The sequence below is a fragment of the Mauremys reevesii genome, linkage group 7, assembly GCF_016161935.1.
Source record: "Mauremys reevesii isolate NIE-2019 linkage group 7, ASM1616193v1, whole genome shotgun sequence".
NCBI lineage: Eukaryota > Metazoa > Chordata > Testudines > Geoemydidae > Mauremys > Mauremys reevesii.
In genome coordinates this window covers 47011155-47030628 of record NC_052629.1, presented here as the reverse complement: position 1 = coordinate 47030628, position 19474 = coordinate 47011155, and the positions used below count along the sequence as shown (strand labels likewise).

Genomic DNA, 19474 nt, shown 5'->3' with positions numbered 1-19474 from the left:
AATCATATATACTTTGTAATGCATGAAAACTGCTAATATATATAATTTATTAGATTTTTCTACATTTACAACAAAATGAAACGGTCACCCAGTTGTGTACCTGATATGGCAACCTTTCCTCTACATGCTGCATGCTCTTTAGTCCGAACATCTGAACACCTGCCAAAAGAAACAGAAGGCTTGGAATAATGTGCTTTTACCTCTAAAAGCAAGCTTTTGAACAATATTAGCAGTTTTTAAAACTTCCACAGTTGAATAGGTTTAAGATTAAAGTTTCACACATGCTCAGTCCAGATGCTTTTCTTTAAAGAAGAGTTTGGCTACCTTTGGATGTAGAGGCGCCCACGCTTAAGTTGTTGGGCTCTGCATATTCTTGAATGAAGATATTGTAAACTTCCCTAATTTCACAGAGGATTGGATCCTTAATCCGTGTAAACTAGACATTAAAGGGTAAGTGAGCAGATCTTCCCTGCATTTTTCAACTCCAAGAGAATCTAGTTATGCCTATTGCTTCTCCCTTTCCTCCACACACACACACACACACGTTAAGAAACTATAATTTACTTTCTCCACTTGTTGTATTAAAAGATGGAGAGAGAAACATTTCCTCCTCAGCTAACAGAAGTTATTGCCAAGTGTTGCGTTTTCAGGGTGATAATTAATATGCAGATTACCTGAGGTTTTAGTAAGGGAAAAACTCTAATCAATACACCTTGAAATAAACCTAGAAACAAATCAGGAGCCAGTACAATCTCTGAAGCACTGGGTGTGGTGTGTACCCTGAGTCAACCACCACTAAGTATGTGGCCAGCTATATTCTGTACTAACTAAAGTTTCCAAGATGTCTTCAAAGGTAGTCCCATGTAAATCATATTGGAATGGACCAATCTGGAGGTAACACAGAGATATACCTATCTCATAGAACTGGAAGGGACCCCGAAGGGTCATTGAGTCCAGCCCCCTGCCGCCTTCACTAGCAGGACCAAGTACTGATCTTGCCCCAGACCCCTAAGTGGCCCCCTCAAGGATTGAACTCACAACCCTGGGTTTAGCAGGCCAATGCTCAAACCACTGAACTATCCCTGCCCCCTCAAAGGAATGAGCAGTAGTGAGCTCCACATCCATTTGCAACCTTTCCTATCTCCTGGCCAAGCTAAGTTAATAGTTCCGAGTCACTACTGATATCTGGGCATCCAGAAGCAGCTAGGACACCAGACTGCATTATGACCATTCAACAAAGCAGAAACAACAAAGCAGAAACAAAATCCAATGCCTGGTCTATACTATATTGGTATACTTATATCACTCAGGTGTGAAAAATCTATTCGCCTGAGCAACGTAGTTATGCCAACCTAACCCCTTGTGTAGACAGCGTTATGTCGATGGGAGAGCTTCTACTGACTCTTGAAGATGGATTAACTATACTGATGGCAAATGCTTTCCTGTCAGCGCAGTAATGTCTTCACTAATGCACAACAGCTGCATTAGTGCGGCTGCGCCATTGAAGCTTTTTAAGTGTAGACCTGCCCCAAATGTTGTCAGAATACTGATGACACTGCAACACAAAGCTAATGGTTTCAGGTGCCCGCTGAACGGGGATGAGACAGAACTCTGTACAGTCCCGGTCACAGAGAGCTTCTTGAGTAGACAAGCAACCATCCAGTACTGTTCTCTAAACCACGGAGGAAAAAAAACAAAACAGCATAGACACAAATGTATCTCCAAGAATCTATGCTTTAATCTGCAAATGTATCACCACTACCAAGGTGGATTGGCTTAAATCACCTAATGGAAAGAATCAAGTAAAATAATGTATTTTAATCAGCTTTTCCACTTGTATGTCAGTTATTGTCTAAAGAATGGTGCATTCTCATTGGTTGATATAGCCATTATGAGATGTTGATTTACAAGTAAATAAAGCCTTTATACTAGATTTGGTACATCTTTTTGCTACCTAGGAGGATACACTATAACTATACACATTTATTTAAGCAGTTATATAGTTTAATATTTTCAGATTCTCATTACTTGTACATTCCAGTATGTCAGAAAATGGTGAACAATATATTATTTACTAAATAATTAAATGTTTTGCTCAAGATTTGTGTCAAGCGGCATTAGGATAGTAACTTGAATTTAATTAAACATACAAAACAGCATATAAAATGTATTTTTATTAAACAACACAATCTTAAATGTTTTGGATCCATAAACTTCTCTTATCAAACCAGGTTTCACATTTACAACTAAATGGTTTATTAAACCGTTGGATTAACTATAGTCAGCTAATTTAACTGATTATTTCAGGTCACTTGGGGAAAAATTTTAAATATTCCTAAAAGAAAGTGATCAAAGCTTAAGTTCCTACTTGCCTAAGTCTCTTAAGTTAGACTGACCTACTGTGCCATATTTATAAAGCTTGACCTCAAAATCTAGAATTAGGGGGGAAATCTCTTTCTTTATATAGAAAAGCAGCCTTTAACTCAAAGTTTTTGATAGAGGCTCATGGAGATAGCATATTTTAAGAGATTGTAATAAGTTTAGACCTTACAATATTTTGTATTAAATTTCATTTTAAACAGGTTTCTTTAAAAAAACCTATTTAAATATCAAAAATATCTGATTTAAATACAAAAGTCCAGTTTTTTATTTAATTTTGTTAAAATCATAAGTATTTAGCCACCCTAACCACTACCTTGTGGTCAATGGTATCAAAAGCCTACAGATCTAAGAGTCAGCATAAATATTTGGTCTTTCTGCTTTTGGTGATGGAGAAAGAAAAGAATGTCATATAAGTCTTTAACTTCTTATGAAAAAGCAATATAACTGGTAAAAGTTTGATGATGCCATAAAATATACTGTGGTTATGTGCATATGCAATAATTTTAAAAATTAGCTTTAATCATCAGGGTTAATCTGGCCACAAAACAAAATTCTCTAGCTTTCTCCCCAAAAAAAGACATTTCTAGATGCAAAATGTTAGAAGTTTGTTGCTATGGATACAGTTCATTGGGACTAAGTCCATAATTGCTTGAAGAGATTCTGCACTGAATTGCTACATAATACTTCATTAAAATGATAATCTGAAAGTAATGGTAGCTCTGTATGTAATATTGAGAATAGTGATACAAGTTCTATTCTCTTTTGCAGAGCAACATTATACAGGTTAGCTAGTTATGCTTTAACTCACCCAGCAGTTATAATTCAAGCATATTTTCAACCAAGCATGTGTCTTCATGTTTGTGAAGAATTGTGTATTTTATTACTATGATGTAGTTAACTAAAATGGCCAGCAGAGGGTACCAATTAACCATTGAAGTACATTTAGAACAGGTGTTCTCACACTGGGGTTGAGGACCCCTCAGGGGGTTGCGAAGTTATAACATGGGGGCTCATGAGCTGTCAGCCTCCACCCCAAACCATGCTTTGCCTCTAACATTTATAATGGTATTAAATAATTTATAAGGGGGGGGGGGGGTCACACTCAGAGGCTTGCTGTCTGAAAGGGGTCACCAGTACAAAAGTTTGAGAACTGCTGATTTAGAAAGAGTAAAAGATTGAAAACTAGAAATAAAAGGTATGCTGGTTTGGAGATATTCCCATAAGTAAAGCTCTACTTAGCTTGCAATATTGAGGATTCCACAATATTAGTCTCTCTCTGTGTGTGGAGCTAACAGTGGGACCCCAGCCACCCCGGGACGGAGAGCAGGAGCCCCTGCCGTCAGCCCCCGGCCCTCACTCTCAGCCCCAGGTGGCCGACAGCGGAAAAGTAATAAGGCCCATTATTATTTTTCTGCAATTTTCCATGGTTTGTCCACAACTCAGCTGCAATTTTTTGACAATCATCCTGCAATTCAAGTAGGGGCTTACCCATAAGGTCTTCCATGCTTTATTCCTTCACACACCTAACCCGATATCGCTGCACACGTTCAATGTAAACGTCTCTTGTACAAAACATGCTCATCAGGGTATCCCACACTTACGTCTTGAACACTAATGGATAATGCCCATAATATGTTTTAGTAGAGAACAAATTACCTCAATTTACATTTTCTAAAATACCAAATCCAGTATCTTGAAATGAGGTTATGAAATGCAGATTTAATGCTCCAGTACAGTGCAAAGATCAAGTTGCTGTAGGTTTTTGGTTTGGGTTTTGTTGGGGGGGGGGGGGGAGAAAGAGAAGAGGACAAGCCAGTTCTAGATCCAATATTCTGGCTAAGCCTCCTGATACAAACACTAACAATTACCTAAACCGTCTTATTTTATTTTTTTAAAATCACAACCTAGAGCTTGCTATTGAATTCTCAATTTGTAACGAAACACTCAAGATTGTTACTCACCCTCCTCCTGTTCTGTACGTGACTGGTTCCTCTTTTTGTTTCTGTAGTTCTGTCTTGTAGGCAAGTACGCGAGCATTGCAAACCATCAGGTTTTTAACTGCATGCAGCACTTGGTCTTTTTGGGTGCTCACTGCAAGCAGTTTACAAATTCCCTCTCGCATGCGGATTTCAAAGTCAATCTTTTCTTGAATGCTGCATTCCTAGATATCAAGATACATACAAGATTGTCAAGAGACCAAACATTGTAGAACTACAATAAAATCCAATTAATAACAGTACAGAAATTCAGAGCGGTAGCCATGTTAGCCTGTATCAGCAAAAAAAAACAACCATGAAAGCTTATGCCCAAATAAATTTGTTAGTCTCTAAGATGCCACAAGTACTCCTCATTGTTAGTACAGAAATTGTATTAAGTATTTTTTAGAAGAACTAAGTATTTACTATATCATCGAAAGTGTGTGGTACCCTAGGTCTTTAATCACTACACAGTCAGTAAGGCTAGTTCAGTATTTGAAATGAGTACACTTTTTAATATATAAAAAAGAATACTGGAATGAACTGGTGCATACTGGATTACACATTCAACCAGAAGATTAGGGTGAGCTCTAATTCAGGTACTGACATTGACTCACTCTATGAGCTGAAAGTTATTTAACATATATGCTTTAGTCACCCCATTTGTAAAATAATGATGTTTCTCTACATCATATAGGTCAGAGGTGGGCAAACTACTGCCCATGGGACGGTCCTGCCCAGCCCCTGAGCTCCTGGCCCAGAAGGCTAGCCCTGGGCCCCTCCCCCGCTGTTCTCCCTCCCCCACAGCCATGGGACCAGGGGGTTGGATAAGGGACAGGTGGCCCCGGGGAGCAGTCAGAGACAGGGAGCAGGAGGCGGTTGGATGGAACAGACATTCTGTGGGCAGCGGTCAGGGGATAGGAACAGGGGGTGGTTGAATAGGGCAGAGTTTCTGAGGGTGGGGGCAGGGAACTGGGGGGTTAGATAGCAGGTGGGTGGTTAGGGGCGGGGGTCCCAGGAGGGGGCAGTAAGGGGACAAGGAGCAGGGGGGGTTGGATGGATGGGGGGGTCTGAAGGGGGCAGTCGGGGGCAGGAGGTGGGAGGGGGCAGATGGGGGCAGGGGCCAGGCTGTTTGTGGAGGCACAGCCTTCCCTACTCAGCCCTCCATACAGTTTCGCACCCCGATGTGGCCCTAGGGCCAAAAAAGTTTGCCCACCCTTGATATAGGTGTTGTGAGGCCTAATTAAACAATGCTTACAGAGTATAAAACTTTTAAACATTCCACTTAAAAAATGTTTTTCAGTGGAGCACCTGTGTATTAAGGGGAACACAGTACAACTAAAAGAGATGGGAAAGATTTGAAATTAACTAAAATTTTTTTTTCCTTCTTTGGTCATCTTGAAGGGGATATAATCAATAGTGACATCCACTTTTTGGTAAATGTAGCTAAAGAGTTCAAAATACACCTGAATATGTAAAAAGGTAGACTGCAGGATGCTACTGTCCTTTGTTTAAATAGGATATGAATTTAATGATATTAAAGTGAACTAAAAATCAGACTTCAATTAGCTTGTAATAGTTTAAAGATTAACCTACAAAAAGTGCATTCTCTCTGACATGAATGAATATTTATAGAGCACTTTTCCTCCAGAAGGAAGCGACATATATTATAAAATATTATCTCACCTACCACTGAAATACAGCATGAAATAGATTACCGTGCTATTTTGGGAGGCGGGGAAATATTTTCTGTGTATTATACTTAAGATCTTATGGGAAATATGAATTTTAGTTAACTTTCCGTATTACCTTCCAAAAAATTGAAAATCTGCAAGGGTTACTTGCACTATACCTTCTTGGTTTGCAAATTAAAATCTGACAACTATTCATATTAATATAGAGAAGTAATGTTAAAGGAAGCCAGGTCTCACAGCTAGCACCATGTTGGGAAGCAAGGAAACAGGAGGGTGTACAACACACAGCAGATTGCCATTGGCAGTTGGCCCCCTCAGCCAGTCCTCTCATTAAATGGCCTAGCACTAAAACTAGTCAGAAGATGGCTGTTTGTAAAAGACAGCACTGATCAGAATCAGGTCTCTTTCTTCACTCCAACTGCTACAGACCATCACAATTACTTTTTCTTTCGGTTACTGGTTGTATAGGCTATGAATTTGCTACCGTAGCTAAAGAGGTTGTATCGTGCATCAGGTTAGAGCAGTGATACTCAGATTGAGGCTTGCGAGCTGCAAGCAGCTCTTTAATGTGTCTCCTGCAGCTCTTTGCAGCACATGATATTGAAACTGATTTAATTATTATCCAGTCAGGATGTTTTTACTATGTTATTAACCAATTGTTGTTGATAAAATAATAATACTTGGTCAGCCATTTTTCTGTGAGGAAATATATATGTGTGTGTTTCCTATCATTGCCAGCTTCAGTGCAACTGTAGAACTGGCAAAGTGCAAGTACTCACCAGTTTTTTCAGAGTAACCCTAGATGACAGGATGACTAAAGAGAGGCAACTAATTGATTAGAGGAGTGATTTAGTGGCCTAATTTGGGAATCACTTGGGTTCCTTGTATCTGCAAAGGATTGCTTGATCTTTTCTAAATCTTACCAAGCTTCCCTCTGAAAGTAATAGCATGCCATTGAGAGGCCTGGCAGACCATCATTTAATCAAAGGCTAAGTTTACCAGTACATTAGTCTTTTTATGCCAACAAGTTTCTCCAATTGTTAATTTCACCAATTCAATTCTATCACTGGTAGCAATAGCATGGGCACGGATCCAGACAGGCACAGCCATTTTAAGCACTCTATTCTAAAGGATTGTCTATAGGGGGAAAATAACCCACAATGGGTAGTCTGCAATAGCTTCCCTGTGGACACTTATTTCACACTAAGAGTGCTTGTGTGAGGTTTAGCTTAATCCACTTTACAAGTGAATTAAACTAAAGTGTACACAGGCACTTAGTGCAGAAATATCCATGTGGGAAGCTATTACAGCATAACTACTGCACTTTAAATTCACACCCTCGCTTACTTCACAATAGCATCTACCTGTAGACAAGACCTAACTCTTCTCAAAACAGGTTTCCCTTTGCAGGTTACACTTAAGATGCCACAAGTTCCCAGGGCCTTATCCCCGTTAGTGGTTTCTTAGCATTCCTACTTTTGGTGCAAAATTCTAGAAAGTTTCCCAGTGTTGACAGGGCCATGGAATCTCACCAAAACAAAAGCAGCTATGGATTATAACATAGAAATTGAATATATTTATAAAGAATGCCCAAGTCACTCTTAGCTACAGAACTGCTATCACGACATTCTTGGAGCATTTCAGGGCTAAAGCAATGGGCTTTTTTCCCCTCCATTGTGAGAAAGACTTTTAAATGTTACATTTAGAATCATTCCTGGAAAAAAAAGCCATAGAAATCAGTTAGAATGGAGAAGTTAATTTACTAAGCTTTTAGTGGACAAAAAAGCATCTATACCACAATAGCTACTATATATCGTATACTGTAAATAGATGGGTTCTCGGTATTTCAACTTTTGGTCTAAGCCAGAGTACCAGTGCTGTTTACATCAGTAAATCATTTATTAACAATTCATATGTTCCACAATTTAGAAGCAAATAATTTTCAAAAATGCATGCAGTTCATTGCAATGGCTTTTCATACAGTTGAGTATCTCTTATACAGAATTTTGCAATAAATAATAAAACATGTTTAATCTAGATGATAGCACTGCAATAATTTCTTTCCAACAACTAGTTTCTTGCTGTTAAACTTTAGTACTGATGTGCTAAATGTTTTTATCATTACAAAATGCATTACCGTGTTCTGATTACCCTTTTGCTTCCTCCATGCACAGAATCTTAGTGGTCCAATAACAGTACCTTGCACCTACATAGTGTTTTTCATCTGTATCTCACAAAGCACTTTAGAAGTGAGTACAAGTATGGGCTCCATTTTACAGACGGGGAAAATGAGTGAGTAAGTGCAAATCAAATCAAGGGCACAACTGACAATAAAACCCGAGCCTCTTGATGCCAAGTCCTGTGACCTAACCATTAGATCAGACTGCCTCCTTATCTGGGAGAATTCTTGAAGTACATAGTATTGGAAAAATGGGATTCCTCCCTGTTTGCAACTCATAAAAGTACTGGTGTTTAGCTCCAACAGCAATTGATCTTTACTGTATTTAGATTTATGTTAAAAAATAAGGGACAACTATCCAACACTCTATACACACACCCTGCCATAATTTACAAAAATAAAATTAAACTGCTCTCCATCTCCACATGCTCAACCCTTATCAAAATCCACCCGCAGTGGCAACTCACACAAATAGCGTGCATCTTGCAGTGTGCTCTGAAAGGCAAAGTATATCCATTTACAGAGTTATAAAACTGATACTGCTCTAGCCAACGCAATAGAATTTTTGTTATTGTAGTAATATTGCTGTAGTACCCCCTCAGGACTTGATTCTGCTAGGTACTATGTGTGTGTGTTTAATAAAAAGGTGGTCCCAGCCCCAGCTAGTGTGTAACCAAGGTCCCAATTCTGCAAACACATACTTAATATTAATAGCATGAGTAATCCCATTGATTTCATTGGGATAGTACTTAAAAATTTCATCAGTTGCTGAGCCTTATATCCACTAGTGTCCCCACGGTTGCCCCCCGCTGATTTCAATGACATTGACCATGTGTTTAAGTGTTAAATTCTGAATCCTGATGAGAACGATTTTAAGATTATGAATTAATGCATAGGACAACAAATAGGAACACCTGCACCTTCCTACCCAAGTAAATATTAAGCAACTGAATTTGACTTCAGGCAATTCAAATATGGCTGAATAGATTAAGTAAATTGTCATGAATAAGTTATTTTTTGTCATAAGTATCAATTAATTCCTTTTAAAACATTGCTAAATTTGAAGTTATCTTGATTTTAAGTTTAATTTGTTTTAAATTTTAGCATGGCAGACTGACAGCATGGGAAACCAAAGTCACATACGCATCCATCAACACAGGTAAAGCAGAAAGTCCCTACATGAGAAAAGGGCCCTGCATCATTCCATCATTATGTTTCATCCTTGTCATGGAATGAAAACGTCTGAGAATGAAGGTGTCTGTTACTACTATTATTATTTAGGAGCTCTAGTCATGGACCAGGACCCCAGTGCACTAACTGCTGAACAGTCAGACAAAGGAATCCTCTGTCCCAAAGAGCTTACAATCTAAGCTTCTTCTGTTGGAGGAAGAGACAAGCTTTGAGCTTCACAGATCTCTTCTTGAGGGCTGGGAAAGGTAACCAGAGCACCATAGCTAAATACAAAGCAAGACAAATTGTTAAGCATAAGGGATTAACATATGTTGCAAGAAACCATTTCAAATTAAGTGGGTAATCCTGGGACCAATACATCTACAAAACTGCAAACTACAAGCTAAGTATCATACAATAGACAACAGATGGATAGACTAAGAGGGGCCACAAGGAACAACGAGACAACATTGGTCAGCATGATAGGCTGTGGTCTTAGCACACAAGTGGCCTAAATGTTGTCCTGTCTCCATGCGCAAACATTAGTCTCACTATGGAGACTGTCAACATGGGCAACTATTATAGCTTGGTATGGGGTTAGATCAGGGGTAGGCAACCTATGGCACAGGTGCCGAAGGCGGCACGCAAGCTGATTTTCAGTGGCACTCACACTGCCCAGGTCCTGGCCACCGGTCCAGGGGGCTCTGCATTTTAATTTAATTTTAAATGAAGCTTCTTAAACATTTTAAAAACCTTATTTACTTTACATACAACAATAGTTTAATTATATATTATAGACTTATAGAAAGAGACCTTCTAAAAACATTAAAGTGTATTACCGGCACACAAAACCTTAAATTAAAGTGAATAAATGAAGACTCGGCACACCACTTCTGAACGGTTGCTGATCCCTGGGCTAGATGGTTCAGGAGACAGTAAGCTGGCTAACATTCACTCATGTTTGGTTAACAGTATGTTGTAGATCGTTGGGGATAAGGTCTATGTTACAAGACCCACACATTTTATTTTTAATGAGATCGGGCCATAGTTCTCAGATGGAAAGAGTTAAGCCAGTGACAGTTCTTTCTCATATTCTTAATCATGTTTATTCAGGGGTGAAAGTAACTGAAAGGACTTACAGGTACGCTGGAGTCCTGAGTAGGGGCGTGGCCTCAACCAGAAGAGGTGGGGCCTTTAAAGATTTAAAGGGCCTGGGGCTCCATCTGTGACTGGAAGCTTTAAAGTGCCGCCTGAGCCCTGCTGCTGGAGCTCTGGCGGTGATTTAAAGGGCCTGGGGCTCCCCGCAGCGGCAGGAGCACCAGGCCCTTTACATTCCCGCCCAAACCCAGCAGCTGGGCTCCTGTGGTGATTTAAAGGGCCAGAGGCTCCAGCCGCTGTGGGGAGCCCTGGGCCCTTTAAAGCACCACCCAAGCCCAGCTGCCAGAGCTCCAGCGGTGATTTAAAGGGCCCGGGGCTTCCCGCAGCGGCTGGAGCTCCGGGGCCTTTAAATCCCCACCCGAGCCCAACTGCCAGAGCTCCAGCTGTGATTTAAAGGGCCTGGGGAGCCCTGGGCCCTTTAAATCACCGCCGGGGAAGCCAGTCAAGTTCGGCACAGCATACCAGCTCTTGCCGGTACACCGTACCAGACCATACTGGCTTACTTTCACCTCTGTGTTTATTTCAGTATTACGTAGGGTCAACCCAAGGTCAGGGCCCCATTGTGGTAGGTGCTGTACAGAGCAGCAGACAGTCTCTGTCCTGAAGATCTTGGGAAAATTACTCCTAGTTTGTAAATTCTGGCAGTTGCAGTATTTTAAAGTGGCCGCCTTTGTAGAGCTAGGAAGGCCAAGGTGCCCAGCTGGGTACTGAGAAGACACCTGCTTGAGGAGGTGGTCAGACCCAGACTGTGACCACAGTGAGGGTATTAACAGCCCAGCGCTGCAGAGTGGCTTGCTTGGGCTAAAAAGGGGAAAAAGCCAGAAACCACACCCCCATCCATTCTGCCGAGGACTGAATGACCCCAGCCACCTCCCAGGCAGCACAGACTGAGTGCAAAACAACTCCAGGACTGTGGCCTTCCACCAAACAAGCAAGTTACATGGACAGAAAGGGGATAGGACCAGGGCAGGAGCCTATGATCTGACCAACCCCGTTCAGCAGGCTGCCCAGGAGTTGTTACAAACTGCTACCATCACAATTTGCTACCAGCACCAGTTACTGACATTGATTGTGTTCTTTTTTGCAGCCCTGTCATAATGTGCTACCTCTCACCTTTCCTGTCCTCTGGTCCAGGCAGGGCTGGATTATGACATTCTGAGGCCTAAGCTATGTCAAGTGTAAGAGGCCTCATACCATTAAAAAGAATTAATTTATTATTTTCACAGAAAGGAAATTGAATATATAAACATGAAAGCTTTATATTTGCATATATACAACAGCAAAGTTGTAAAAATAGAATAAAAATCTAACATCTTGCAATATGCCTGTTTGCATTATAAAATTGTTTCAAATTAACACATTTTGTCTATGATTTCTTAATTAGTAGATATGAAAACTTTATATCTACAGCAACACAAAAGCAGTTAGTTACACAGACGAGCTTTCTTAATAGAAGTAGTACAACCTGCAGTATGTCCGTCTGCACATCACATTAATTTTAACACTGAAATTTAAAACATTTTCTTTTATGATTTTTGGAGAGCAAAGTCATCAATGATAACCTACGAAGTTTCAATGCACAGAATGCTTAGGGCAGATAGATTTTCTTGCAGCATCAGATCTCTCTCTTCACATTCGCTTTTCTATCCTCAGTCTCCCCCAGGACCACTGAATTAATCTTGAGTAAATACCTCGGACACACAGAGTGACAACAAGCTATATGCATGAAAGAGAAAAAGAATTTATCAGAAAAAAAAAGACTGGTAATCTCTAGAAATGGCATCGAGAAAGTGGAAAAAAACCTAGCCTATATTCAAGAAAATGTAATGAATGTTATAGGCTTTACTAGCCTATAAATCATATATGCACATAGTTTGAAATAACTTGCTCACCAAGTACTCAGAATATTTTGATATATATGTATATCTTCCTTCACTTCTCTCAAAACCCTCTATTTATCCTTTCGTCAGCACTCTGACATTTACTGTTAAGGTTCCCAAAACTGATACAAATGTATCCTCCTCAAGATCCACTTGACCCAAGTCCATAAGACGATTACCTACAAACTCAGTCACATGAAGCATGGATAGCGCATGAAGCAGAAACCGGCATGCGTACTAAAATACACAATGGTACGTATGTACAGATTAAAAGAAGAAAGAACACACTAATACTTAAGAAAACGAAGAAAAACAGGAGCAAAGGCACTATACGACTGAGCATGCTGGACCGTAAACAAAATAGCCTCCTTCTGGCTATTACCAGCCAAGGGGGACATTATACATGACAGGTTTCTGAGTGGCAGCCATGTTAGTCAGCAAAAACAATGAGCAGTCCTTCGTGGCACCTTAGAGACTAACAAATTTATTTGGGCATAAGCTTTCATGGCCTAGAACCCACTCCTAGGACAAGTCCCATACAAGTATGAGTTTGGCAGGATTGCTTCATGACACTGCTGTCTCCGACCTCACATTTTCCCCCCGATTCTATCGGCAGTGAGATTATTTATTTAAATAAAGTTATGAAAGCACAGTCAGAATTTTACCAGTAGCAGCTGGCCAACAAAATGCTGCCTTAGAAGACTGATAGACTTACTTGTAGGAATACTAATTTTACAAGTGCAATTATGTTTTCTCAGCCCTGGCCTCTCAGCTTTCAGTAATAAACAATTAGTGAAGGGTAAGGGTAGGGGAAGAGCGGGAAAGAATTCTGTGGCACCTTATAGACTAACAAACATATTGGAGCATGAGCTTTCGTGGGCGAATACCCACTTCATCGGATACATATAAGAGTATTTGTGTAGCCAGATCTGTATATTTTTATCATATTTGAACAAAAATGTCTATCTTTAGAGAGACTCTTCTTTTTTCCCCGTGCCTCCTTTATTTATCATCCGATTTTGGTAAAATTTGAAATGGAGTCAGTTTTTTCTTTTTTAGAGGCCTCAAACTGTAGTTTAGTTATTTTATGCTTTAATCCGGCTGAGGGGTTATAAATTGTGATGGTTGGGCGTACGCTTGTCAGAATTTTGCTATCATTCTAAGCGCTAAGAGTAAGCAAGACAGCATTTTTTAAAGTAAATAATTTAAAGGAGCAAAACTAGATTTACAGTGGATTACAAGAAAAAGGCAGTCTAATTCAGGCAGCAAAAAGAGCACCTGAGACAGATTTGTATATAAACGGCTATAAGGCTTTATGCAGACATATAAGTGGATAAGGAATTAAGTAAAATAATTATAATTTTGGAAGGGCGAGGGGGGGGTGGTGCATGTGAAATATTCCACTGAATCAAGTCTGTTTTAGCAGCTCAATGCATCACACCAGAAGGGAAGCGCTGCTGTGTCTAGGCTCTGGGAGGCACCACGCCTCTAAGAACACAGCCCTGGGAAGCGGGAGCTGAGCGGCGCCGTCCTGCCGGCTGGGGGAGGGGGGAGCCGCGCTGCCCCGCCACACACTATTTTTTGCAGCCTCTGCAGAAGGCTCAGCCCGGCCGGGTAACTCCCCCGGGACCCTTCCTTGCCCGGCGGGGCTCCCCTCGGACTCCATCTGGCAGCGCCCCTACCCCCGGGCCGGCCCTGACTGTGCCCCCCCAAGCCTGCTGCCCCGCACAGACTGTTCCCCTCTGAGCAGCAGGGAGCAGCTGCAATCCCCAGGGAGGGCACGGCCAGGCGGCGGCTTCAGCTGACGTTACTGAGCATGCTCAGTTCGTAAGCGCACGCTCAGTACCAGCTGCGGCCCTGCCTCACTCCCCCGCCGGGCGCTGACCTGGGGGTGCCGGCTCGCTCCTCGCGCACTTGCCGGAGGGAAGCGGGCCGGGACCCGGCTCGGCAGGCTCCAAGCACGGGGCAGCCTCACGGAACAACGCGCGGGGAGCTGCTCACCGGCTCCTCCTGCTCCGGGCAGGTGGCCCAGGGTCCCCGGCAGCGCTGCATCTCGAGCCGCCCGCACCAACGTTCAAAACTCCCGCTCCCAGCCGCCGGTCCGGCCCAACGGCAGCCGCGGCCCCGCCCCTAAAGGGAGAGCTCGCCCCCGGCCCCGCCCCCACGCAGAGCTCTTCAGCGGGCCCCGCCCCCACGGCGACTTCCCAGCCTAGCCCGACCGGCGAGCAGCGCTCCGTGGCACCCGCCGCAGGCCCGTATCTCTTGCTGTCACGCCCCTCAGAACTTGCGGCTTGGCTGGAACTGAGCATGCTCAGTAATATCCAGTGACGCCTCTGCCCTGGCGAGGGCTACGGACTCGGGTGACAGTGACCCGGGCAGGGCAGGGTGAGCTGCAGAATTGGGGGGCGAGGGGCAATAGGGCTCCGGCAGGACGGTGCCGCTCAGCTCCTGCTTCCCAGGGCTGTGTTCTTAGAGGCGTGGTGCCTCCCAGTGCCTAGACACAGCGGCGCTTCCCTTCTGGGCTGAGGTGTGGCGCTGCTGAAGGAGACCTGGGAGTGTCCCCCACCCTCTGTCACAACGTGCTACCCCTGCTGCACTAGAGGATGGTCAAAGGCAGAGGCAGCAAAACAGCCCACCCACCGTTGTCGGCAACTGCAATTTGTGACGGTGGCAGTTTGCAAAATTACACTGGCTCTTGCTCCCGCTGAAGTTAATGGGAGTTTTGACAGTGGTTTCAGTGCGAGCAGGATTGGGTCCGTGGTACATAAACTCATCAAAGCAAGGACTTTGGCTTTTATTCCTTTGGTTATGGCTATGGCTTATAAACAACAAGCATTTAAAAAAATGCGGTGATGAAACAGTGTAAACATGATTTGGGGCTACAAGAAAAAGTTAAAGATCTTTTTGTTTCTCAGTGCTGGTCTACATGTCCTAAGGTCCTTTATGAATGTGTGCCTGGACTCTGCTAAAACAGTCAGGAAAACTAAAATAATACAATTTTTTTTTACGGTTATCTGTTCTAGGCACCTCTTGAAAAATGGAGAGTGAAGAATCCAGTGGTGGTTGAGGATTCAGTCTCTTCTGAACAGCAACAGTGAATCTGAAGCTTCACTTCAGAATGAATTTTTGTAGGTGAATTACAAATCCTTGGACACTGAGTCTTAAATGAATGCTAATAAAGTTATGTGAAGGGGTGGAGGTATAGAAATTGAAAGGATGTCAATATTTTGCATCATTTATCAATTACAACAATTTATAAATGATAAAATGTATACCTTGCTACAGTTAATATTTGTGGTGTTTGTAATAAAGTTCTGCATTTTCATAGTATTAACAAGGATATTCATCAAGAATAAAATCATGCATCATTAAAATACATTATTTTGAATACTTGGATAACATTATTGAAACATTTATTAATTTCATAATGTCTAACCAGGAAAATCAATCAAAGTTGAATAATGATCTGTTTCAAGAGATTAATTTTCTTGACATTCATTTTCTTTACTATTCATTATCTTATTTTTTCTAAAATAGGTCAATACCACTTTTTTCAGATTAATATTCTTTAAACAGACTGAAAACAGACAACTGTTCCTGAACTTTTACAGTCGGAGCGCCATATGTAGTCAGAGTTCAAATTGAAGTAATACATCAATTTTTAACTGTATATTTGGGATGTCGATTTTCCTTTTAATTCTACAATATTAATGTGATGTACTTCAGTAATTGTGTTAGTTCTGCTAGTTATGTGTGTTGTGAAAAATTATACATGTAATTATTCATCACATTTAACATCATAAGAATGGAAACCATCTCTGTCTTCTGTGGTTTTGCAAAGGTGGGTTTCCTTTACCAAAGAGTTAACCTTGCTCAAAAGTGTGTTTAGTTGGGCTTCTAAGTACTACCTCTTCCTCTCATTTGTTAGACCTTGGCTTTTCCCTTTAAGCCTTTCCTTAGATAATAATTCCCATTTACTCTTATGAAACCACATTTCTTCAGAAAATACAAGTTAGCATTTGTGACACAATTGAATGCTGTTGGCTGGAGTGGGATAGCAAAAGGCTTGGCTTTATGGAGAACACAGAACTCTAACGGATGGGGCAATATGTTAATATAAAGTACAAAAATGTGATTTAGAGACTCTAAAACCCCATTGCTTCGTCAGGGTTACACGTGTTATGTGTTTGAAAGTAAAATTTGTCCCATGGCATTTACAGTCTAAGGAGAAGGGTACAGTGCTTGCTTTCTGCACAGCAGGTAACACAACTCTGAATCGACTGGCATGAAGAGCCTATATGGGATGGAAATCACACCTCCCCACAAGAAGAACTGTTTGGGGAACTAAGTGGGAGCAGAAAGTATGGTGTTCGGTCCAGGGGCGGCTCTAGAAATCGGGCTGCCCCAAGCAGCGCGGAGCGCGCCGCGCCCTTCCTTCCCCCCGGCGGTCCCCTCTTCCCCTCTGGCTGAGCTCCGCTCCGCCGCCAGCGCAGCAGCCGCAGAGCCCCCGGCCGGCGGGACAGCGGCGGAGCCGCCAGTCTGGGCGCTCAGCGGCTCCGAGCCGCGCGGGAAGCGCACCCGTCGCCCGCGCAGGTGCCGCCCCGAAACGCGCCGCCCCCCAGCGCTGCTTGGCGCGTCTAGAGCTGCGCCGGTTCGGTCCCCAACATGCAATGGGCTCCAGGCTACAACATTGCTGATATCCCAGTGTATGGACTAGAATGGTGACTGCACATGCTGGGGGTGGATTGACAACCCTAGATTATATATATAGCCACAGGTGTCATGGCCTGAGCCCCAACCATCCCATTTGTGCTGAACCATTTGGAACTAGCCTCACTGCTGGCATATTTGAATTCATTAGGGAAACCCACTCAGGATGCAGAAGGCTGTCTGTTAGGCCACAGCCTAGCCCATTTATACAGCCCAACTGCAGAGTTTATGTAGTGCAGAGAGCCTTATGCTGGATTGAATTTCATCCACTGTGAGAGGCCACCCCTTCCCAAAATTTAAAATCATCTTTACTGCAATGTGTCAGGGCTCTACTGGCCTAGGCAAAAAAGATCCATGTACTAAACTTGTATCCCCTACATATTTTAATACTAAACCACAGACTTGCCAGAATATTTCGGGGGACGTTTCCATAAGTATGAATGATTTCTAAGAATTGCTTTGAAAATTGATCCACAAGGCTAGCAGTTCTTAGTCCTGTCCCAAACTGTTAAACAGACAGAGCATGTTATGATATTGCATAACGCGTAACATGATTCCAATTAATAGAACATGCTAATTATTACTTACTTGTCTTTTGCTAGCACCTAGAGGCCATGACCCCATTGTGCTAGTGTTACCCACACACCTCCTGGGTGTGGTGTTCTCTCCCATCTAGTGGCACCAAGACCAACTAGAGAGATTGAATCTGCTCTACAGCCATAACTAAGAGCCAGTTGGCTTTTAGCTCATGCGGTAGAGGCTCATGCTTTAAGCTCCAGAGGCCTCAAGCTTGATCCTGCCTGTCGATGACCGGGGTCTGTCAGCGTTGCAAGTGGGGGCTCGTCCAGGATTTCAACTGAGAAGTCTCTAAAACTCAGGATGCGTTTCCTTAGTTAGAGGCAGGGCTGCCCAGAGGGGGGGGCAAGTGGGGCAATTTGCCCTGGGCCCCACAGGGGCCCCGTGAGCCCTGGCCTGGCAGCAGTCCGGCTCTTCGGCTGTCATTTCAGCGGCGGGGGGCCCTTCAGTCGCTCCGGGTCTTCGGCGGCATTTCAGCAGTGGGGGGCCCTTCAGTGCTGCTGAAGACACGGAGTGACTGAAGGGCCCCCCGCCACTGAAATGCCGTCGAAGATCCAGACCGCCGCCGGGTGAGTACAAGCGCCGCAGCTCCCCCACTTTACCCCAGGACCCCTGAATCCTCTGGGCGGTCCTAGCTAGAGGAAGTATGTAACCCACACACCTCCTGGGTGTGATGTTCTGTCCCATCTAGTGGCACCGAGACCAATTAGAGATAGAGATTGAGTCTATTCTACAGCCTTAGCTAACAACCAGTTGGCTTTTGGCTCATGCTTTAAGCTTCAGAGGCCCCAGGTTCGATCAGGGTCTGTCGGGGTTACACTAGGTACTTGCAATGCAGATACAACACCATGCATCTGCAACTCAATAGTTGCTCCAGGTGTTTCACAACTTAGCCAGTTCTTCCAATTGATCACCCCAGAACAAATCGACCTATATTCAAGTTTCCCAGGAGCACTCGCTTCCAGAAATACTACAGAGTTTAACAGGATACATGTCTCAAGAGCGCACCAAAATGGTTCTGCCAAAAACAATGTGGGTGTGTGGCTGTGATCAGGGCCGGCTCCAGACCCCAGTGCGCCAAGCGCGCGCTTGGGGTGGCGTCCCGCGGGAGGGCGGCAGGAGGCTCCAGTGGACCTCCCGCAGGCATGTCTGTGGGAGGTCCACCGGAGCCGCGGGACCGGCGACCGCCAGAGCGCCCCCCGTGGCGTGCCGCCCTGCTTGGGGCGGCTCAAATCCTAGAGCCGCCCCTGGCTGTGATAAATCATTGCAAGGACAAGTGAGGCCAGTCTCCATTAACTACTCTTTTAACATCTCTGAAAAAGGGTTTTTTCCCCCTGTAGTGAAGACAACCAATGGGATTCTGTGAGAGCCTTGCTAGAATTTTACATTGCTAATTAGAATGTGAGGCACACTTTGTCAAATCCGTCTTAATGGACCCCACAGTGTGATTCTGTTAATAGCATAAAGGGGGTCATGCCTGCAGTCCTTATACATTTAATAGACATTGACTTGAATTGGAACCAAGAAGAAATCAATGAAATTTGTGTGTGTATAATCACAGTGTGGCTGGATCCCAGTGAATGTGAATATTTATTACTCTCCTTGAGTCAATTTTTTTCCTACCTGGTTCAAGCATCATTTTATTTTATACTAGAAACATTTTAATTCAAAATGTAGTCTTTCATTCAGTTCCATCTCTATTTGCTTTGGTTGTAATTTGTGTTTATTTACTAAGCCCCTAGTTTTGCT

The 19474-nt window shown here is 43.0% G+C and overlaps 1 protein-coding gene across 2 annotated transcripts in view; it reads right to left on the bottom strand.

Moving 5' to 3' along the window:
- Positions 1–14552, bottom strand: part of RTKN2 (rhotekin 2) — a 60680-nt gene extending 46128 nt beyond the window's left edge. For both annotated transcript variants that reach the window (XM_039481761.1, XM_039481762.1), the window contains exons 1-3: positions 14441–14552; positions 4344–4543; positions 101–159 (exon numbers count right to left, since the gene is read on the bottom strand). In XM_039481761.1, coding sequence (XP_039337695.1) covers positions 101–159; positions 4344–4543; positions 14441–14491 — 310 coding nt within the window. In that variant the 5' untranslated portion in view covers positions 14492–14552. The remainder of the gene's footprint in view (positions 1–100; positions 160–4343; positions 4544–14440) is intronic.
- Positions 14553–19474: the final 4922 nt, after the last annotated feature.